At 36.8% G+C, this 24,574-nt stretch overlaps 1 protein-coding gene across 1 annotated transcript; it reads left to right on the top strand.

Annotated features, from left to right (window-relative positions):
* Positions 1-752: 752 nt before the first annotated feature.
* CLDN16 (claudin 16) lies at positions 753-24,265 on the top strand. The gene is made up of 5 exons (XM_036347170.1): positions 753-1,250; positions 15,550-15,652; positions 18,700-18,864; positions 21,950-22,141; positions 22,786-24,265. The coding sequence occupies exons 1-5, from the start codon at positions 1,137-1,139 to the stop codon at positions 22,917-22,919; spliced, it is 708 nt and encodes a 235-aa protein (XP_036203063.1). The 5' UTR covers positions 753-1,136; the 3' UTR covers positions 22,920-24,265.
* Positions 24,266-24,574: the final 309 nt, after the last annotated feature.

Genomic DNA, 24,574 nt, shown 5'->3' with positions numbered 1-24,574 from the left:
TGGTTCATATGTTCTTTTACGTATTTTTAAAATTTCTAAAAGACTACTAGTTATGGAATATCTATACCCAAGAAGGCTACCCATTCAGCTGTAGATAAAACTACAGTTGCCATTGTTATTATATATAATATATAAACCCACTTTGATATGTCGGTCTATGTAATTTCCTAACATAAACAGGTGTGTGGTTGGAAGAAAAGTAATCATATAGAGAATTCTTGGTCATATTAATATTTATTGTTCAGCTATTTTGTCAGATACTATTCTAAATGATTTAGAGTTAAATTGTCATTTAATTTTCACAAACATCTTACGAAGAAAGTATTAACACTCCCATTTTATAGAAATTGCAACCTAAGTGCCCTCACCCTATAAGATTCAGAGCAAGGATTTCCACCCAGAGCTGCCTGGTTAAAAATGCACTCTCCTTCCCACTCTATGATGCCGAAAGGTTAGGAGAGGTTAGGAGAGGTTAGGAGCGGTGGCTCTACCTGGGGCCCAGATGCTGAAAACCCCTCATGGGGCTGTTCTGTCCAATACTTTGGAATGCAAACTCCCTTGAGCAAGCACTTGTTTGGCATAGTTTCACCCGTAGCCTGTCTGTCTAAGGTAGTCGGCGAATATTAAAATAGTCCTATAATAAAATAGCACTCAGTCAACCGTGTAGCCTCCTTAGGGAGGGGGGGAGAATAGCTCACTTTCCCTGGAGGGCCTGAGAAAGATCAGTTTACAGGCGTCAGCATGGGGTAGGACCCTTCTTCCTTCTCTCCATCTTGGTGCTGAAAATACCTTGGTAACCATCAACCATCATCTCACGGTCTGGGCGGAAAACATAACCAGGGCTCCTTTGCTCCTGCACACAGAACATACCCGGCCCTTTCACTGACCCGGTTTCTGATTGGAGGCTGGTTGTTTCGGATAATGACCTCCAGGACCCCTCTGTGGGTTACAGCCTGTTTCTTTAACTCTTACTGCAACTCAAGACGCCTGCAGTGCGGTGTGAGAAAGAGGAAAAGACCAGTATTTTTACACCCCTAGGTACCGGGAGCACGGGAGATTGACAGCATTCCAGCTACCTGAGTAGTCAAGGGCTGGCAGCTTCCCATGCATCCCTTCCAGTCCGGCTGCTCGCGAAGATGAGGGATCTTCTTCAGTACGTGGCCTGCTTCTTTGCCCTGTTCTCTACTGGGTTCTTGGTTGTAGCCACCTGGACAGACTGTTGGATGGTGAATGCCGATGATTCTCTGGAGGTAAGAAGCCAGCAACTTCTTTTTCTCACCCAAGCCCTTCCACATTTTCTCAAAGTCTCACTGCCTCACTGTGTTCACTGGGATTAATGATAATTGCCAACACGGACTGATCAACTCTTTATTTACTACTTACTGAGTCTTCACATTTCAACTCATTGAATCCTTGCAGCTAATCTATGATGTAAGTATTGTTGTATTCCATTTTGCAGATGACGTAACTGAATAATTTCTTTTTTATAAGGATAAATTTATAAAAGGGTAATAATATAACCTCTGTCACTCAGCCCTCCAGAAATTCACCTCTTCCATTGCTGTATATACCAATTTAAATAACATTCCAGTGACACCTTTCTTTCTTTTTCTCCTTTTTATTGAATTTATTAGAGTGACACTGGTTAACAAAATTATACAGCTTTCAGATGTACAATTCTATAATACACCATCTGTATACTGTATTGCATGTTCACCACTCCCAGTCAAGTATCCTTCCTTTACCTTTTATCCCCCCTGTACCTTTCTTTACCTCCCTCCACCCTCCTCTCCTTGGCAATCCCCACACTGTTGTTGGTGTCCATGAATTTTTCTTGTCTTTTCTCAATCCCTCCACCCCTAACTACCCCCCAACAGTTTCTTAAACATAAATTTGCTAATCTTAATGACAAGATTAAGAGTAGCATGATAGACTTTCTTAAAGAATGGTAGTCTAAGAAATTGAGTAATAAAACTCCAGACATATAAAATCTATTCAATCGGTATGCTATAGAAAAATGTTATTTTAAGAAGTTTCCAAGTAGGAGAAGACATTCTGTGGGAAAGCACATCTTCCAGTGTGTCCCAAGGTACAAGGAGTAGATATAGATTTAAGAAACCCTCTCTTAAAAATGAGTTGCTCTCTGGAACCAACTGTTATGCAAGAATGAGTGAGTAGTTGACATTTGAAGATTTTACCTTTCTCACTGGAGAAGCTCAGAAAGAAGTAATTTTGGAGTTTAAAAGCATTTCCTATGGCTATTGGAATGTGAGAGAGACAGAACTGAGTAAATATCAAAATCAGCTACTATTCATTAGTAAGGTTTCAAAACGTGTAGGTAAGAAAAAGAAGCAACATATCAGGACCTCCAATAAAGACCATATAGCAACCCAATATGTTCTTGTATGTACATCTGAAGGGAACAATTTAACAAATGCTATAATGTCACCTCTACGAAGTTTAGGAAAGATACCTGAGGGCAATGGTATCTTTTCCCCCTAATTTTATTTATTCCACTCTCAAATGGAAGTTAGAAATGAAGGGTAATAATCTTTCTATTTTGCTGTGTATTATTTCTGCCATTTATTTTTTTTCTTGCTTTTAATTTTTCTTGGACTTCTACATGGCATTTCAGAACCAATGGAGTTATAAAAACTTCTTTAGTGCTAAAAGTTATATTTTTGAAAAATTTAATAGAACTACTATAAAGGATGTCCACTGTACCTGGTGCATTTTATCTGGTCATGCATAATAAGCAGTGAATGAAGACAATGCCCTTTGAACAATGCTCAGAGAAAATGCAGATAAAAACATCTGCAGCCACTAGCTTACCAGAATCTGGACTGTCAGGAATAGGTGAATAACAGAGTAATATATTGGACTTGAGCAGACCTAAAGTTATGTTTTTAAAAATATACAACATGTCATCTAAAAGCATTGTTAAAATATTTTCTAAAACAATTTGAAAATCCATCTGCTTAAGCTAATGAAACTGCTAACTTCACTTGATAAGAAATGGGAGTTTCGAAAGGGTCAAGCCTTGCTGGGAGAGATTGGGAGTCCTGGCACTTAAAGTGCTTTCTTGCTTTTATTTCACTACCTCCAACCAATTTGCCATCTGCTCTGGGCAAGAACACTTCTAGCTAAAATGAATGGAATGAGTAGTCTAGGTTATTCACCTCGAGTAAATCCTTGCTAACCTTGGGCAAGCTCTAGTGAGTATTTCTTAGCTTCTTCCTCATTTCCAATACTTGAAATATATTGCCATAAATATTCCCAAGAAGCCTCCACATTTGAAGAAAGAATCTGTAACAGATGAGGCTCCTTCTCTTCCAACAATCTATTTGCCAGTTTTTTAAAGGGACATGAATCTCTCTTAATAATTGCTCTTTCTATGGGCCAACATATGAAATCATACTATTATCCATAAATTTGAAGGTTGTGACACTCACTGACTCAATTATGCTGCTCGTCTTGCTTCCTTCCTCATATATATGTATTACCATTAGTCCATATTAACAACTCACTTTAAACAACTGTTGAACAAAAGTTGGCACCGCAAAAGTGCTTTAAAGAAAAGCTTGCTCATAGAAAAATTTTTTAAAGGAGTGTTATGAATTTCTAGTGTTGTTAATCTTTTAGGATGATATAGGCTTCAGAGTTGGAAAATGGTTTCCATAGCTCAATTCAACATTAAAAAACCATGACATATATTCCATATAAAAGGTACTATGCTAATATCTGCTAGGGGAGATAAGGATAAAGCAAGAATGAGTCAGCCTGACAGGAGTGTACATTTAGTGAGGAAAAACTATGCACATAAGTCTATACCAAAAGGCATAGGCCAATTCATATCGGAGAAAGAAATGAACAAAATGCCAATGGTGCAGAGAAGATGGAATGATTATTTCCTGTCACTGGTGCAGGCCTTGGGGAGGAAAAGCATTTGCACAAAGCCTCAAAAAGATACAAAGGATTTCAAAAGGTGAAAATGGCAGCAGAGGCCTTCTAGACAAGAAGACACATGACAAGTGAAGCATGAGCAGAAACTCAGGGCTCATTAGAGGATCAAGATTAGTAACAGGGAGCACAAGCAGAAAGAACCTCAGAATATCACAGAGTCCTTTCGCCTTACTTCTACCTGCCTTGAAGAGTGAAGTTCTTTGCATTAAGTAAAACATCAGGGAAAAGAAATAGCACACAGAGGCATAGCCCCAAATTGAGGACCAACTACCCTAAGCTACCATACTGCTCCTGTCTTTATTGACTCATTTGTCTCTGGGAAGATAGTTGTGGTGAAGAGAACTTGGATTTTGAGATTATTCCAGTCTGTGCTTGTATCTTATTTGTTTTCTACTGATTGAGCAAGCCACACCTCCTTTCTTTGGCTGAATCATAAGATGAAGTTGAACTCAGTCATTTTAAGGGCCTTTTCAGTCTTCACTTTCTTTAACACCGGGACTCCTTGGTTATGACCATGTCTGCAATCCCAGAGAGATGGCCAGCCACCCAATGTCTGATGGCATTTAGAGCCTCCCTAGAAATTTCCACTAGTAGTTTAGAGTGAATATTCTCCATTTTTCTGTAACTTCATAGGCTCTTCTTTTCTTTCTCCTTCTCACTCTCTCTCCTTTCCTTTTTTCTTTCTCCCTTCCTTCTTCTTTTCCTTCTTCCCTCTTTTTCTTCTTCTTCCCTCTATCACCCCCCTCCTTTTCTTAAAGTCCCTTATGTATGCTCTTCCTCTACTTTTTTTTCTTTTTCTCCCCCTTTCTCCTTTATTGGTTTATTTCTCCCTTTCTTTCTCCATTTGTTTCTATCTTCCTGCATTTCACAAATATTCTTTGATACCTACTATCTACCTGGTACTGTGGGTACAAGATTATGAAGTAGAATGAGACCTTGATGTTCCTTAAATTGCTCCCAGCATATTGTGGAAAATAGTGAATTGATAGTTATAGTATATTCTTGCAAATAACTCTGAGTGGCTGGCTCACTCAATTATGGATAACCGATGAAGTCTACCTAGAAGAGAAAATATCTGAACTAAGGATTTGAAGGATAGGTGAGTGAAGAAGAAGTCGAGTGTCCCAAGCACAGGAAATTGTATGGGCAGAGATCCAGGTATGAGAGCGCTGTATTTTTGTGGCTTTGTATATATTTCAGCATGATTAGAGTTTCCAATGTATTTAAGAGAATATAGGGACTAGATCTCAAGGACTTTGAGATCATGTAAACTATAGATGGTATACCATAGGCAAGCATGTTTCAATGTAAACAAACATATACATGTAGTTTAGAAAGATCAATCATTCTGGCCGCTTGTGGAGAATGCTGGGAAACAGTGAAATGAAGTATCGGGAGAGAAATTAGGAGACTTTTGCCGCAGAACAGGAGGGAAGCGACAGTGGCCTGATTTAGGATGGCAGCAAAAGAGACATGTGAAGATATGGGAAATTCTAAAGAATTCAAATTGATTGAATTCGTAATTGATTGCATGTACAAAAGAAGGCTGATGAAGAGGGAGAAGTCAAGGTTGAAATCATTTACTGTTTGGGGCAGTTGGAGGACTGGTGGAGTCACTCACTTAGAGCTTAAATCGAGGACAATTAGTCTCTATGCAGAAGTCACCAAGCAGCAATGTCCCTGAATCACCCCACTATTTTATCTTGTTGAGATTCTTACACAGCACCTCAAGATGGGATAATATGATGCTGTATGGTGGGGAGGCCTAAAGGTTGGACTTGATGTTAGAGGGACCTGAGATTAAATCCCATCTTGCCAGGTAGTAGCTGTGTGAATTTTGACATGTGTCTAAGCTGTTATAAATTACATTTCCTCTTCTGCACAGAGAGACTAAAATATGAACATTATAAGTGTCTTGTGAGGATTAAGTGAGCTTGTGTACCACAGTACCAGGCAGATACAAGTCAGTCAATAACCATTAGATATATTACTGTCTATTCGCAGTTTTTATCGGTTTGTTTTTGTTCTGGAGGAGGAGATGACATTTTATATAATGTTCACTTAAAGGTGAAATATGACATTTAAGTTCTATTCCTATTTTTGCTATTGATTTTCTTGGAGAAGCTTTGTTTACTTCTCTGGGCTGTGGTTTGCCCATTTTTATACTTATGATATACTTTTTTTTGTCTAACCAGGGGAATAGGCAGACAAGAAAGACAAAATAGCGTAAGTTATCTATTAAATATATTTTTAAAAGAAAATAAATTATGGATATTGTAATTATTCATTATCCACACTGAAATAGGAAAGTAGTTTCTTCACAAGATTACTGGTATCAACTACCAGAGGGGAAAAATGTTTTCACAAGATTATTACATTTTCAGTTAATCTTTTGTTAATTATTGACTGAGAACCTGCTATACACTACGCACTGTTATAATTAAAATTTGATTACCTCAAATGAATGTTTCCCACATTTGGATTTATTTTAGCTCCATCACCAGGTTCTCCCCTGGGATTTATATTTTTTCAGACAGAAAGTAAATATTTAAAAAATCTATCTAGTGTGTACTCTGATTATTTATATACTAATTTTACTTTCCAACTGATTTCAAACTCCTTCATTGCACATCTGAGGCTATAGAAATTCTTTCATCGATCTCATGATCTTCTATAGCACCTAACAGGGACTTCCAAATAATAGAAACTCCTGATTTATTTGCTAACATGAATTGATTGGGTAACTATTAAGATACTTGCCATGCCTATTAAAAGGATGAATAAATGAACGTGAATGAAATACAATATAAAGTGATCTTTGGAAACTCATATTGAGCCCTAAATGAGAAGTATCTCTGTAGGGAGACCAACACTATTTTTAGGCAAAATCTTTTATCTTGGTACAACTTCAATTTTCTCAAGATATGGATTTGGTTTCTCTTTTTAATAAGATAGGCAAAGATCTAATCCCCTGGGATGCATAATAAAGTTGATGAAGAGTATATTCTGGTCTATAGTTTTTCTGCCTGGTATTTCAAAGAGAGAATGAAATGAAGAAGAGAAGCAAGAAGTAATGATTTAAGTTGAATAGATGATCATAAAATTAGTATTTTATTAAAATACTGAATCAGTAATTTAATGATAATACTAATTTTATTATCATTTATTCAATATAAATTACGATCTGTCATTGGGCAGAAATCATTGCAGAGTTGTGACACCATACTTTCATATGCATGCTAAAATTATTAAATGTGTGACTTAAGTTGAACAATAAATGCTAAAATTGAAATATTTTGATAGTTCTGATATGTAAATTAGGTAATTTAACTGTGAAGACAACAAGAATTATATTTTACTTACTATTTTGTATTATCCTGTTTTTACTATTTATACTTTTAGCCAGTGCTCCACTAATAAGCAGACAGAGATAAACCAAATATATTTTAGCAAATAAACTCATGGTACAAAAATGGAGTAGGAAGGAAAGGTGGTGTCCATTATGCTTATTTTAATCTTGCTTCTTCATCCTTATAAATATTTGTCTTGAGTTCTTTTAGACACTGGGAGAGTAAGAAAGGTAAAAGTAAATATTAAAATAAAAAGTTTAGAATCCTATGATAAAAATTCAAATGTATTTTATGTTAAAATTGAAAGTGTTTCAAGTTTTAGAAGTAAAACATGTTGTTTAGTATTATTCAAACTTACTTGGTCAACACACAATGTAATATATAGCTGATATATTGTAGAATTGTATGCTTAAAACCTATGTAATTTTATTAGCTAATGTTACCCAATTAATTTTATTTAAAAATTAAAATAAAAACATTTGCATATTGATAAATATAATTAGGTAAATATTGGAAACAGGTATGTTGAATCTTCAATGTAAAGTATGTTAGCATAAGGATAGTAAATTACTGTTAAAACTATTATTTCCTATAATATGTGTATGCAATGTGGTTTTAAAAATACATTTATATTTATTTTTTTTATTTATCCATTCTTCTTATGTATATTTACACACAAATCAAAGTACATATGCATTTATATTAATGAATACTGACAAAGAAAAATTATATTTGATAATGGTTAACCAAAAATTTTACTGTGTATAAATCTCCTATGTAACTGAATGAGAAATAAATGCCAATTAATTAAAGTATTTTTAAGTTTCTCTAATACTACACATAAAATATGTGGAGGCAAGACAAACATACTCAGAACTACACTGAATAAGACAAGTCAGGCAAAATTGTGTTGGGCTGCTTGTATTTCAAAAGTAGTAAGAAAGAGAAATTGGCAAAGACTAGGGGAGAGAGACCTTGATGGAAAACTGGTAAAGAGACCAGAATAAGAAACTCCGGGATTACGGAACTAATTTATGCTACTAGAAACTTCACTGGGCAGAGTCATCCTCGATATGGTTTCCAAAAGCTTTTTCTGAGTGGTATCCTGTTCATGCTGAGTATCGTGGTAAATACTTTTTTAGCCAGTTGACCAGATGAGATCCAGGCTGACACCAAATCTGTATAAACTCTCTGGTGTAAATAATAGTTGGCTCTTGGATTCAGGTGTCCTAGTCTATTCAGTTAAGTTGAAAGCACATATTAAGCATCAGTCCATACAGTGTATCGGTAACCATTATCTATGCCAAAGATCAAATGAGAGTTATTGTGTGCGTAGAAGATAGATTCACTAATCTCCCCCTCCCAATAAATATTTATTGAGCATCTATTATGTAACCAAGGAGGAGGGTCTGTCTCAAAGGAGGAGGCTCCTTTGAGGAAGGTATCATATCTGCCTTGTTCATTGCTGTATCCATAGCATTTAGTTAGCCTATTGATTGAAACATGACAGACATTCAATGAATATAATGTGAAAGATGACAATGACAGATGTACATAAAGATAATTTAATATTGTAAGTGCTAGAGAACAATATGGACAGTTACTCTTATCTGGGAAGAGATTAACTCTAGTTCAGAGCCTGGGAGAAACGACATCTTGGAAGTAGGATTTGAATAATAGGTAGAAATTTGTCAGGTTGAGTTCAAGGGAAGTTATTCTCATTGTTATATACTATCAAGGGAAAATTCAAATGCCTCCAGAAGCAAGGAAGCCAACATTCAAACTGGCAGGAGTAGTGTAGACCCTATGAACACAAATGCCACCTAAATGAAGCAACTACTTACCTCATGGTAATTGTTGCTACATTGAACCAGGGAGTTCAGGTGGCTACACTGACAAAGTTGCCAAGGGAAGCCAGAAATATGGACTGTTCTGTAAAATCTCTATGTTTCACTATTGGCAGCTAATTAATATTAAGAGATTTCTGCTGGCCTTGTGCTTGTGTACTTTTATTGTTGTATCTTGGATAAACTTCTCATAATTTAGGAGATAATTCCTTCTCTAACTTTAGGATCAATAGCTATTTATTGAAATAATATACAAATTCCTCTAGTATGGGTTTGTATATTATTTATTAATATATAAATCACTTATTAAAAGAAAAAAAGCTTAAATTAGGGATCCCCTATTTTGGACAACCCTGTGAGATAAAAATTATTAGTTAACATTTTGCATTTTTGTCCTTAAAGAAAGGTTAAGCATATATTCTAAGCATTGGTTGGCTTTTTAAGAACCTTGTCTTAAAACTTTTAAGAACTTATATCTGCTTGCCTTTTAGAAAATTCTTAATAAGCATTGTACAATACAGAGATAAGTGAACAATATACATTGTAGACAATGAAGGATTTCTTAAATATGCCAAATAACATAAAATCTTTTAACCTTGTCTTTTATGCACAAAGGCACCTTTAAGAATGTCTCCAGTAAGTGCTATATTAACACAGAAGTTTAGTTAATTACAGCCACTATTCTCACATACCTTAACTGAGTGTGAATACCAAGCAATCTAATAGTGTGCCCCTGAGCATTAATACCTAATGAAATTGGATTCCTTGTTTCCTCTAATGAGCTCATTGCTTTTCTAAATATGGTCATTGCAGGTAAATGATCAATAGCCTTGAAAAATGACACCACTACTGGATTATGTTGGCATGAAAGAAATATTCCTTATGTAAAAATAAGTATTCTCACATATACGTATATCTCAGGTGACTTTCTAAATAATGTCATGTATAACAAGAATAGCCATAGTAGATTGGATGGGTTGTTTTAGTGGCTGAGTTAGAAGAAAATTGTAGACATTCATTCTTTGATTATAAAGAAGTGACTTCATATCCACATAACCTAGCTTAGTTTGAAATAAATTGGATCCCGTGTGTTTCTGTTAATAGAAAGACTGACAGAAAGTCTGTTTTCTGTTATGGTATGTACTAGAGGCCTGGTGCATGAAATTTGTACACTGGGTGTGGGGCAGGACCCTCAGCCCGGCCTGTGCCCTCTCGCAGTCCAGGACCCCTCAGGGGAGGTCTACCTTCCAGCTTAGGCCCCATCCCCCCCGGGCCTAAGCCAGCACTCAGATATCCCTCTCACAGTCCAGGGCTCTTGCAGTGTGGGACCCCTCACTCCTTACTGCCCGCCTATAGCGGAGGTGGAGAGGCTCCCATCACTGCTGCTCTGCTCACCCACCATGAGCCCGACTTCTGGCTGAGCAGCCGGGGGGTGGGGGGGGTGGGGGGGGGGAGCCGCTCAACCAGAAGCTGGCTTGCTGCTCCTTAGCACTGGCACCACCTCCCACCCACTGGTTGGGGGGCCGATTTGGGCCAGGCAGGCTGGGGGAGGGGCCATGGGAAGTTGAGGCATCGTGGTCGCACCCCATCCCACCTCTGTGGAGGAGCCAAGACCACGCCGCCCCCTCTCCCGCTGCCTCTGCGGAAGTGGGGTTGCCAGGACCAGACCTGTGCCACCGCCTCTCCTGCTGCCTGTGAGGAAGGAGAGGCTCAGGGACTGCCATGGCTGGCCTGGAGGCACAGGCTCACTGGTCCCACCCCCTGCCACTGTTCGTTCAGGAAGGTCATTCTTGCCTCAGCCCTTGCAGCCATGGCTTCATCTGGAAGGATGTCCAGAAGGACATCTGGAAGGACATTTGGCTGTCTGGTCTAATTAGCATATTAGCTCTTTATTATATAGGGTAATAATTATAGCATCTATTTGTTATGGTATAATGGCTGAGTAAAAATAATATTTATTGTGTTTGTTTCCTAGGGTTGTCATAACAAATTACCACAAATCTGGTAGCTTAATGTTGATGTAAGAATGTCCAAACGTTCAGAGTATTTTATAAGAATTTATTTGAGCCAACCTGACAACAATTGCTGGGAAGCAATATCTGAAATGCTCCAGAGAATGACAGTTTTTGGTTTCTTTTATACATTTGGAATTAAGGAGGGAACATAAAGATGACATGGAGGTGGGAGAAAGCAAGTCAGGGGTTAGATTACAGGATTGTTAACACAGTTATGTGTGTTCTCTTGAGGGTGGTTATACTTCTCAGAGCTCTGAAAAAGAGCTTTCCAAAGGTGTGTTTACCTGGATGCACTAAAACAATGGACAGTGCTTGCTGAAGGCAAAGATAAACCTACTAAGGAAGTTATATGGCCCAGCCTGTGTGGCTCAGTGGTTGAACATTGAACTATGAACCAGGAGGTCACGGTTCAATTCTTAGTCAGGGCATATGCCCAGGTTGTGGGTTCAATCCCTTGTGGGAAGTGTGCAGAAGAAAGCCAATCAATGATTCTCTCATCATTGATATTTCTATATCTCTCTCTTTCTCCCTTCCTCTCTGAAGTCAATAAAATAATAATGATAATAATAAAAAATAACAGAAAGGCAATTATTAAAAAAAGTTATATGCCTGGGGTGTGACTACTCACCATAAGCTGCCCAATTGTGCATTTATGATCAGATCACCCTGTGAGGTTACTTTCAGTCACTAGAATTGCTAGATTTATTTACAGAGCCCCCTGTTTTTGGTCCACATTCACACAGATAAATTCATTATCTCACAGTTCTAGAGGCCAGCAATTTGAAATCTAGGTGTTGGCAGGACTTCACTGTCCCTGGAGATTCTAGGGGAGAATATATTCCTTACCTCTCCCAGCCTCTAGTGGCTGGGGCATTCCTCGACCTGTGTCCACATCACTTCCATCCCTGCCTCCGTGCTCACATTTCCTCTTTCTCTTCTATCTGTGTCTCTCCTCTGTCTCCTATGAGGACACACCACTAGATTTATGGCCTAGCCTGGTAATCTAAGACCATCTTTTTATTTCAAGATCCTAAACCTAATTACATGTGTAAATGTTTTTTTGTTTTTGTTTTTGTTTTTTCCAAACTCACAGGTTCTGGGGACTAGGATATAGACATATCTTTTTGGTGACCACCATTCAGCTCCTGACATCTACCTTTCTATACTGTCATTGTGGTTAGTCAGGAAAGCTGAACAAAGTCACTACTCAGGTTATTATGATGCTTAAGTTATTTATTAATATTATCATTTACTGAGAAATTGTGTATGTGTATGTGTGTGCACTTTTTAATTCTCATAATCTTTTTAGCATTATCTCTTCTATGCAGATAAAGAGATAGAGGCTGAAAAAAGGTAAGATTTTGCTCAAGATACAACACAACTAATAAATGTCAATTTATACTTAAAGTCTCTATGTTTTCAACTATAGCTTAAATTTAAAAGTTCACATGTTTTTTAGAAATTAGAAATTGATGTGTTAAATTTCACAAGATAGATTTTCTTCATTAAATTTTTGGTCTTTGTGATTCTTCAGTTTCCTGAAATAATACTCAATAAATTTCAGAATATCACTTTCAGATTTTACCTCAGGAAGAGCAAGCCAAAGTGAAGTTTTATAGAATAATGGCCTTTAGGATGAAAATAAATTTTGGGCTTACTGCTTCACCCAAATCTGTTTTTTAATTTCCATTAATAGAGTAGTTTAGCCTGAATGGATCTGGAATTTAAAAAATGGGTGTTAAGCATACCTCAATGCTTAAGGCCATATGCACAGCTTTGGTGTTTGAATCCTATCTTCTCCATTTATTAACAACTAGAGGCCCAGTGAATGGAATTTGTGCATGGGAAAGGCGGGCCCTCAGCCCAGCCTGCACCCTCTCCAATCTGGGACCCCTTGGGGGATGTCCGATCGGGCCTAAACCGGCAGTTGGACATCCCTCTCACAATCCAGTACTGCTGGCTCCTAACCACTCGCCTGCCTGCCTGCCTGATTGCCCCTAACCACTCTGCCTGCTAGCCTGATAGCCCCCTAACTGCTCCCCTGCTGGCCTGATTGATGCCTAACTGCTCCCCTGCCAGCATGATCGTCCCCAACTGCTTTCCCCTGCTGGCCTGTTCGCCCCCAACTGCCTCCCCCTGTGGGGCTGAGGGGACTAGGGGACTCTGGCTGGATGAGGCGGGGCTGAGGGGACTGGGGGACTGAGGCTGGATGAGGCGGGGCTGAGGGGCTGGGGGACTGAGGCTGGATGAGGCAGGGCTGAGGGGACTGGGTCCCACCATCTTGTGGCTGTGGGTGCTGCCATCTTGTGAGGGTGTGACAGTCAATTAGCATATTCCCTCTTTATTACATAAGATACTTTCTTGAGGTTAATCAATAACCTTTCCTGTGCCTTCTTTTCCTTATTTATAAAATAGACAATTACAATGTCTCATAGGGTCCTTTAAAGAATAAATGAAATAATAATATGCTTAAACAGCAACTGTCATGTAGTACAAAATCAACATAGAAGTATTAATTATTTGACCCAGTAATCTCACTTCTAGGAATATATACCAAGAAATCAGAAACACCAATCAGAAAGAATACATGCACCCCTATGTTCATAGCAGCACGATTTACAATAGCTAAGATTTGGAAACAGCCTAGGTGCCAATCAGCAGATGAGTAGATTAAAAACCTATGGTACATCTACACAATGGAATACTATGCTGCTGTAAAAAAGAAAGAACTCTTACCTTTTGCAACAGCATGGATGGACCTGGAGAATATTATGCTAAGTGAAATAAGCCAGTCAGAGAAAGATAACTATCACATAATCTCATTCATTTGTGGAATATAATGAACAACATAAACTGATGAGCAAAAATAGATCTAGACACATAGAAGCATCGAACAAACAGACCATCAAACCTCAGAGGGAAGGCAGGGGAAGGTGGGAGGGGAGTAGGAGATCAACCAAAGGATTTGTATCATTCATATAAGCATAACAAATGAGTACAGACAATAGAGGGCTGGGACATGTGCTGGGGGGTGGGAGCGGCAGGGGGAGGTCAATGGGACTAAAAGGAGACATATGTAATACTTTAAACACTAAATAATTTAAATAAAAAAAGAAGTATTAATTATTATCAGTTAGAAGTATTTCACATAGAAAGTGATCAAAGACATACGACATTTGAAATTGTGGTGGAGTAGCCAGCAGCAGAGTTCGGTAGTTTTATTTGGCACACAGTACGGCTTTAAAGCAGGACACAGGCCAGAGGGTGTCCAAGCGCAAATATTACCCGTTAGAATTTTCTTTTGTAAGTCAAAGTGTTTTGTGTTCCTTCCTTTCTTCTTCACACCAATTGTAATCCCTGTGCCCTTGTATTTCTCTCCTCACTCTGCTCTGTTACTTATTCTTTCTTTAAGGAAAAAATTAAGTTTTCATTTTCCAAGATAATCCTTGCTAAATCTTACCTATTTCAGATTGCCAAGGTAATTGAGTCAGTAATTGAGTCAACAGAAACAATCTTATTAGCTCTGTTTCATATGCATGAACTCTGTCAAGAATACTGGGAACTATTTTCCTTTGGCATGTTTACAATTCTAAGAAATCTATTGTGACTTACAATTTAGAGATAAAGTATGGGCAGGCTCAGAGCACTAGCTTTAAGTTCTAAGTAGACCAAGAATTATCTGCACAGCATTTCTAACTAAGAGTGGTTTACGGCTGTCAGATTGTATAAAATTAATGCTAGTTTGTTTACATCCATATCATAGTGTAAGCAATTGTAGTCTGTCAGTGGAGCAGGGAGGAAGAAATGGTGAGGTCTTTATAGTTCACTTATTTGTGTTTTAATATATAGCTTTCTGGGCCAATTACTTTAAATTTATGAACCTCATTTATAATAACACTTGTCTTCATGGAACCCAGTGTTCATGATGAAGACAAATTAATGGTCATTATTAATAGACTCAAGATGTCAACAGTTATCATCTAATGTTATATTGATTTTGGGTGAAGGGGTGAGTAAATGTCAGCACAGGAGAGTGAAATGAATTATCTCCATGATAAACTATGGATGATGGAGCCACCATAGGCATCTGCATATGCTTAATTTTGATTTTTATCCAGCTGAGGCATGACTTATCCCTCCCACCCCTATACAGGAAGTGAATTCACTTCCTGGTGGGGAAAGCCTTTAATTCTTAGTGTTTAAAGAAAAAATACTTTAGAATGCATTGTGTTTATTGTAAGGGAAATTCTGATCATGCTCGTAACCACTGTACTTTGCTATCAAACTCACAACAGCCGAGCTCTTCCTTTGATCAAGGGGAACTAAAGTGTGTCTGCATGAATTGTTTCACACCCTGTCTTCTCCCATGTCTAGGTGAGCACAAAATGCCGGGGCCTCTGGTGGGAATGTGTCACAAATGCTTTTGATGGAATTCGCACCTGCGATGAGTACGATTCTATACTGGCCGAACATCCCTGTACGTATACCTTAGACATTCCCCTCGCAGGGAGGGAATACCCAAGAAAATTGAACTCAGGTTTCTGTCGTGTAGTTTTTTTGTTCTACTGTACTGTATTAAGGTTCTTTCCAGTTTTAAATATTTTGATTAGACATTTAGTTTATTTCTGAAATGTGAGTTGAAACATTTTAGAGTATTTTATCTTTTCCAATGTGTTTGTAAATTCTTTAGAGTAAAAATATTGTCTTATTCATTTCTGCTTTTCCCCAAAAGGCCTGGCATAGTGCCTTATACACAGTAGGCTTATAGTAAACATTTTTGAAATTGAAATGGATTCTTCAGGATGCTTTGATTTTATGATTAGAATTGACAGGTTAGATGAAAAGTATTTCAGGGGTATCTTTTAACTATGACTATTCAAATAAGAAGTTTATAGCATTTCAATGGAAGATTTGCTATAAAAAGAGAATTGGAGATAGAAGGACAGAGACAGAAAGAGACAGATTAAAGCAAATTGGTTTTAGTTTTTTTCAAAGTAATTGACAGGTGATGGTACCACAGGGTTACTTCTTTTCTCAAGATAAATGAAAAGCAAATCTTGGAATGTGACTTCTCCCACGGAAAGCTATTCATCCAGGGCAAAGAACCTAAAAGGATTTCAGTGCTGTAAATATCTTCCCCTGGCATTTGGGATTTGAGTGCCTGGAACATTTTTAACATAATTCATAAAGACTTTATTTCATCTTTTTTAAAAAAGACCTCTTAATTCTTTCCCACTTTCCCCTCTTTGCACTAACCTAGTTCTACCTACAAAGAAGCATGATTTGGTCAATAGGAATATAAATTCATGTGGTCACTAAGATATTCCAGAAATATGGAGGTATGGATACAGCTGAGAAAAAAATGAAATCTTTCAACATATTAAACACTTATGCAAGAGGAAAATAAAATCACTCATGAGCACACTGCACAAGAGAAAACCCACTTTATATTTTAATGTTCCTTTTGTATCTTTTGCTTACACTATCTCAGATTTTTCTTTTATTTAGTCTTACCAATTAGTTGCAAATAACATTGAAAAGATGCATTAACTTTCTTTAAAAATCTCTACCATATACTTAAAGACAATGGAGATGAAAATGTATTCTAGAAAATATTATAACTATTCCCTCTATGTTAGGGTGTTACTTATAAGAGAGTATGATTTTATTTTTAGTCTTTGATATCTTTTACACAACTATAGTCAACCAAAGATAACCTTTTCCATTATCCTGTAAACTGAAGTATGAAGACCAAGACAAATACTTTTTTTTTCAAAAAAAAAGTTGATATAGTTCATTTGAACTCCCCCTCCCCCCCACGAATTAGAATATATTTAATATTATTCTGGCAGCCAAATCTCACACAATCTTAAAAAGAAAGTTCCCGGCTAACCTGCCTTAGCAACCTGCTTGCAGTGCTACTTTCTTGGAATTGGCCTAGCCATGAAGCAACCGGATGACCTCATAAGCATGAGTCCTGGAGTTCTGCAGAGCATCTGGATAATGCTCTGGGTGGGATCGAAGGTCAAAGAAGGGAAGACCAGGGCCCACAATGATTTCAGGGCACCCCATCCAGATGGTGCTCCTGTTACTGGGTCATCCCAGGTTCCAAAAAGGCTCATAGAAAATTTCAGGGGAGGCACTCCAAAGTGTGGGGCCCCTTGGCTTGGGGTGTTGAACAGCAGTCCCACTTGTGTATATCATTTGATTATCAGGAGTATCTGTTGAAATATAAAAACTAATATTACCTAATGAGTTACATACTATTTTCTTTCCTCAATTTTGAGAAAAGTCAGCCTTAGGTTTAGCCTAAATTTGAAATTTGAGCCTAGTTTTTTAAAAATAATGCTAAATTTTGATACCTTAAAAATCCCATTCTAGAAATGAATATATACTCACATTTTAATAACACAATAATTGCTTATAATATATATACCTATTAATAATGTAGAAGCTGATTTTGTGCATTGATTTTCTCTTACATAGATCATAAAAATATGTTTTTTGTTTTAAGTAAGAAAAATTAACCACATTTTTGCAAGCAACCTATTACTAAATAGGCCCTAAAGTTACCTCATCATTGGGGGAAATTATTTATAATGCAAGGGAACCCCAAATCACTATGAATATAAAACCTAATTACTATATCATTAAAGGAATAAATTTTATTACTCCTCTCTATTAGTCAGCTAAAAGACTAGTAGTTCTGACTTCGGGTAATTAACCCTCCACACATTGTAATGAAGTCTTCCTATTGTTAAGTTAGCATAACCATCACTCATTCAGGAGGCTTTCCCAGTGGAAGGTGCTTCCACTGCAGGAGGTGATTGCTACTCTTCCACTTCTAGTTTCCTTATCTTCTCTTAGCTGTGCCTTCTATTGTTTATTCTCACTGGCTATAGCATTAAAATATGCTCAGTTGACAATGCAAATGGAAGGGTTAATATGATGTCTTGGTCATGAACGGATGAGGTTAGAAGGAATGTGAAAGAGAATATAATCTGTCTTCCAGAAATAGTCTATTACGGTTCTCCCACCTGCTTAAAGTCGCAAGAGACGTCTTAAAAATTAATTTTGCTCCCCTATATCAAACTTTAACAAATTATTTTTAATTTTTTACAATAAAAGTTCAAACAAACATAGTGGTCATTTATTATTGAATATTCATTGAGTAACTTCTGCATAACAGATACTCTACTATGAATTCAGCATTCAGTTATCATACTTGTGAACAGGATTCAGTCCAGAACAAAAAGCAAAAGAGAAACATTTATTTAGTCCCCACTATGTACCAGGCATTTTTATAGGAGGCAACAAGACTAAGTAATAATCAGTGCTTAAACAAATAATAATGTCAATAGTCTCATAATATTTTTGTTTTATGAAAAATGTAAAGGTACTCATTTCTAAACTCATGTAAATTTAAGTGTACCACTTTCAGGTTGCCTGTTTTTTATGCACTGCTGTGAGTTAGTATGTTACCTTCCTCTGAGTGTGCTGTAACCACCTGCCCCGATCTTGCAGTGAAGCTGGTGCTGACTCGGGCGTTGATGATTACTGCAGATATTCTAGCTGGGTTCGGATTTATTACCCTGCTCCTGGGTCTCCACTGCGTGAAATTCCTCCCTGATGAGCCATACATCAAAGTGCGCATCTGCTTTGTGGCTGGGACCACATTATTAATAGCAGGTACTGGTCTGGACTAGTGGTAGGGGTAGATATACGCATCTAAGATCCCTTTTTTTAAAATTTGTTATTATTGACAGTATTACAGATGTTCCCTAATTTCCTATCATTAGTCCCCCAACCCTGTCCCACCCAAGGCCTTCACCACACTATTGTCTGTGTCAATGGTTATGCATATACGTATACAATTTCTTTGGTTAATCTCTTCCTGTATCTCCCCCCCCCCACCCCCCCGCCAACACACACACACATACATACCTCTGAGATATGTCAGCTTATTCCATGCATCCATGCCTCCTCTGGGCCTGTTTTGTTCACCAATTTATTACATTCATTAAATTCCACATATAAGTGAGATCATATGATATTTGTCTTTCTCTGATGGCTTATTTCACTCAGTATAATATTCTCCAGGTTGTCCATACTGTTGTAAAGGGTAAAAAATCCTTCTTTTTTCCAGCTGTATAGTATTCCATGGTGTAAATGCACCACAACTTTTTTATCCACTCATCCACTGATAGGCACTTGGACTGTTTTCAGATATTAGCTATTGTAGGTAACATTGCTACGACTATAGGGGTGCATATATTCTTTCTGATTGGTGTTTCAGGGTTCTTGAGGTGCAGGAGAAGGGTGATATTCTGAAGTGGTCATTTTAGGATCGTGTGTGACTTCCTTTTCTAAATTGAAGGAATAAAAGGCACATTCACCAGTCCTACTATCTTTTGCTTTGGAATCAGATAATTAATCTTTTTTTGTTAATATGGCAGATCAAGATTTATCAAAGTCCTCAAACTATTTTCCAACCATCTAAAAAAGCTGTATAATGCTTTAACTTAAAAAATAATTTCTAATGTGATTATTCTTGAAGTTAAATTCTCAGTTAAGCCCCAAATTAAGCCTCCTTACCTCCTTATGTCTACCCCCACTGATTCTTTTTAGCAATGAATTAAATTGTGCCAAGACCTATGTTAGACTTTTCTCATGTGCCAACCCATTTGATCATAAACTAAACAATAAGCAGATAATATTATTCTCTTTACTTAAGAAGCAGATGAATAAATAGAGATCTGAAGACTAATAAATCAAACATGACTAATAAACCATAAGTCAAGAAACACTTCACATGATGTTTATTAGTGAAACAGCACAATTAATATTTTACTCAGGTCTGTTGTCAACTTCAAAGCTTAGTCTTTCTCTACCACAACATGATGTCATCTTTGGATCTTGATGCAAGTTTGGAGGAAGCATCCTGTTGAAGAAACCAACAGAAATATCCTCCAGTGAGAAAACTGTCTTCTTTTATGCTAGAAGCAAAAAGTTAGCAAAGCAAATGTAAGTGAGAACCTGACCAGGCACTCTAGGTAGTGAATGGATAGAGATTGTGCCCTCGCAGCCCCAGCTTTGTCCGGAAGGTCGTTCGGCTGTCCAGTCTAATTAGCATATTATGGTTTTATTAGACAAGTTACTTAACCTGTCTTCATTTTCTGATCTGCAGAACAGGCTGAAGCCTGGGCAATAATATCTACTTTGAATTGCTCTTGTGAAGATCCAGTGTATGCAGCGCAAGCTCATAGCAGAGAGCCTAACCTATGTCCAACTCAAAACCGGGTTCTCCCTGATTTTTTCACGTGCAAACATTGAGTCAAGGCCCTGATGATCCTTAGATTGTATTAAAAAGTTACAAGAATTTAGTTATTTTTCCTTTCTAAGACATGTATTCCCATATCCAGCCTAGTGATTCCATAAAGCTTTTGTATGTAACAATGTGTTTTATTTAACAAATTTAACATAATTTAATGCTATACATTTTCTTACAGAATACAATTTTTGAGATATCACTAGATACTCCACTTTAAAAAAAATAAAACAACAGAATGAGCTAAATTTAAAGAAAACCACATCTATAGAGAAAATCCCAGTAGGAATGACTGAAGAAAAAAGGGACTACATTTAAACTGCCAGACATGGCCAAAGACTTGGAACCATCATTCAGTATTAGTATTTGCTTAGATTCTAAGTTATAACAAAAGGAATTTCCATTCTAAACCCGTTGGTGACAGTATTATAGAAAAAGCATGATAATGTATACCCTATTATCTAAAGATTGTATGTTCACAATCTGGTTCTTCTTAAAAACTGTATTAAATAATTGGGAGAAGAATGCAATGAAATGGTGATTTAAATAGATATCACAATCTCCCTAGGGGGGGGGGGGGGCGTGAAAAAACATTTTGGACACTACAAGTTTCAGAAATACCCTTTTCACATAGCCTTTTATCCTCCGGCCCCCCATTGTTTTTTGCATCTAGGCTCTGACATGCAATTTATTCCTTTAAAACAAGAGGACCTTAGTGGCATCACTTCAAGCCAGTCTTTTGTGAGATAGACTAATTTAAAAGGAATACATTTTATTTATAAGGGATAAATTCTATTTACAAGGAATACATTTTCTCTGTTTATTCTTATATGTGGGGGTGATAGGTAAGAATTTGTTTTAAATTGAAGACAATTTTTACTTCAGTTACTAGTTTTTAATGCCAACACACTAAAATGAATGACTTTAAAAACATTAATTTCCATATGAGTGTGTGTTATGTAGCTGACATGGCTTTAACCGTGGGTCTGGGTGGTAAAGAAGGGGAGCGATAGAATGTTCTTAAAGACATCTACTTTCAATTAAAATATTGATATAGAAACAACATATGTTCTTCATTATTTGTCTTAAGTTTTGTGTTCTTTCTCTTCCTTAGATTTTTCTTTTGTTTTAATTGTTTTCTTTCTACAATACTAAAATAACATTGGAAAGAGAAAAATTAAAGAAAACCATAGTGACCCTTTTAGATTTACAAAAACAGATGAGCACTGCACTCTTTTATTTTTGTATTTCTGAGATGTAGTTTGGAAGAAATACAAGATAGGCAGCCACAGGAACTCATAAAAGAGGTGACCACAATTTGAGTTGTGCATGAATCCACAGTATCATTTATTATTCCTTGCATGATGCCATCTGTTTTGAGAAGCAGGATTTAAATTTAGAAAAGACCTGCATTTATTTTTTTTTTACATCTTCCCTTTCTTTTAGGTGCCCCAGGAATTATTGGTTCTGTGTGGTATGCTGTTGATGTTTATGTGGAACGTTCTACTCTGGTTTTGCACAATATATTTCTTGGCATCCAATACAAATTTGGTTGGTCCTGTTGGCTTGGAATGGCTGGGTCTCTGGGTTGCTTTTTGGCTGGGGGTATCCTCACATGCTGCTTATACATCTTCAAAGGTAAGAACAAAATAAACTAGCGTACTTCCCTGCCTCCAGTATCATTTTCCCCAACCCAATGGAAACACATCTCACCAACCCAAAATAATGTTATTCCCTTGATCTCTACTCACTGCCATTAAATATTTCAGTTGTTCAAGGACAACTCATTTCTAATATTCAAACCTATTACCCAGTTAATGGTACATTTATTGAAAAGAAGTCCCATAGCTACAACTGTCTAATATCCAAACGTATAATGATTAAATTGATGTATCATAATCTTATATCTCTCACTTCACCCAATCTATTACGTTTATATCTGGAGTTAAATAGAGAAGTAGACTGAAAGGCAAACCAAATATTTGTTGTTAAAAACTGCAATTTGGTTTCTAAAAATACCACTTAAAAACAAAAAGAACTCCTCTCCTTATCAAGAAAAAGTAAATAAAATACCTGGCTCAATTTTGAATCTAAAATTAACTTACAGTATAAAAATTTATATTGTCATCTGGAGGTCTTCTTAGATGATTCTTTCTTAGAATATGCACTAGTATATTCTTGTCACTTTTGGAGAAGAATATATCAATTGACATCATTTTATTTCCCAAAGTTTACTCAGCCATAATTATGTTGATATCCCTACAATTACCTCTCCTAAACAGATGTGGGACCTGAAAGGAACTATCCTTATTCCATGAGGAAGGCCTATTCGAATGCAGCTGTTTCCATGGCCAAGTCATACACGGCCCCTCGGACAGAGACTGCCAAAATGTATGCTGTGGACACAAGGGTATAGAGTGCTGCATATCATTCTGTGTTTGTATGTTATTTAATTAAGCAATAATTTCAGGTGAATAAAATAGCAGGTAAACCAAGGAACAGTTATTTAAACTTCATGTTCAGCTAAATTAATTGTGCAGCTTAATAAAAAAAAAAGTTTGTCACTTCTTTGCTATTATTCTCATATCCTTCCTCATTCTTTCTTCTCTTTCTCTCTCTCTCTCTCTCTCTCTCTCTCTCTCTCTCTCTCTCTCTCTCTCTCTCTCTCTCTCACACACACACACACACACACTTTCCCTATATTTCAAGTTGAGTTTGCTAGAATATAAAAATGTTTGTGAGTTCTATATTGCTATTAGAGATTGTGACATGGTGATATTAAAATAAAGTGACACTTTAAGAATTGAAAGCAACCTTCAAAAGATGCCGGAGATTCTCATCTTTGAAGGGATTAACAAACTCTTAGCTCTTTCCCTGGGTTTCAGTTCACTTTTTATATTCTCAACTTAGTTATTTGATAACTTTGAAAAAAAATGGTTCTTTTAAATTCAATCTAAATGTTAGCACCTACTATTGCTCTGATTCTGTTAAAACTGAAGAGAGAGAGAGAAAAAAGTAGCTTTATGGGCCAGCTACTGGTAGAAGTTAAAGGTAAGAAGTTTCCCCTTCACACTCCAAATGTCAAAAGCAAATGCTAAAATAATGCCGGAGTCAGTGGTGACTTCCTTCCTCATTCACAATATAAGAGATCTGTGTATTATTATCACCACTCCCCATTTGCCTATGTATTGCCAAATTATTAGACTACAGCAGTAATAGTTAAACAAGGAGTTCACTCATTTATTGATTGAACATCCAAATATATTTTATGAATGCACCATGTAAGCATTCACTAACTCAGGTGTCCTCTCACAACTAGATCCTTAACCCGTCGCAAAATATCCAACATATGGTATTAACAAATATTTGTTGACTGAAATAAATAGAGCCTCACAACTCTTTACTTAAATAATCAAATTTCCTCATAAAATATGTGCTTTTTTGAAAAAAAAAAAAAGAATTCTGTAGACACTTAAATCAATGAATGATTGCTAATGGAACTCATTCATATTCATAATGTAATCATCTTGCATTTTTTAAACGGTAAAGTTTTAAAAATGTTTATAAAATTTAATCTCAGCCTCTCCAATTCCTTGTAATTCACATGAATAGCATCAATCCTCTTGCAGTCCCTTAATGAACTATCAACTAAACTGGAAATTAGTTCTTTGGAAATGGAAATTTAGTTGTGAATTTCTGAAGACTCCAAAAGAAACACTTCAAATTAAAAAAAAAAAAAAAACACTAAAAATAATGTGAAAATGAGATGATGAAAGCCTACTACATATTTTAATGTTTTTGAGAATGGTGTTCATGTTTTAAAAAGGTATTTCTTTACCAGTATTCTCAGGAGAAATTCTAATCTAATCTTATAAGTCAGAGCAATTGACTCACTTTGTAGACCACATTTCCTACTTATATGGGTATTATTTTATGCACTTAAAAACTTATTCTTGTCCTGACCGGTTTGGCTCAGTGGATGGAGCGTCAGCCTGCGGACTGAAGGGTCCCGGGTTCGATTCCGGTCAGGGGCATGTACCTTGGTTGCGGGCACATCCCCAGTGGGGGTTG

The sequence above is a fragment of the Myotis myotis genome, unplaced genomic scaffold (assembly GCF_014108235.1).
Source record: "Myotis myotis isolate mMyoMyo1 unplaced genomic scaffold, mMyoMyo1.p scaffold_m19_p_2, whole genome shotgun sequence".
NCBI classification, from domain to species: Eukaryota; Metazoa; Chordata; class Mammalia; order Chiroptera; family Vespertilionidae; genus Myotis; species Myotis myotis.
Note: the sequence above shows the minus strand (reverse complement) of the source record. Positions and strands in the feature narration are given on the sequence as shown.

Bases quoted from the DNA above. Each gene is read 5' to 3' on its own strand.
- CLDN16 (XM_036347170.1), top strand. From the start codon at position 1,137: ATGAGGGATCTTCTTCAGTACGTGGCCTGCTTCTTTGCCCTGTTCTCT. The intron at 1,251-15,549 runs GTAAGAAGCCAG...TCCCATGTCTAG, and splicing joins ATGCCGATGATTCTCTGGAG to GTGAGCACAAAATGCCGGGG. The intron at 22,142-22,785 runs GTAAGAACAAAA...TCTCCTAAACAG, and splicing joins CTGCTTATACATCTTCAAAG to ATGTGGGACCTGAAAGGAAC.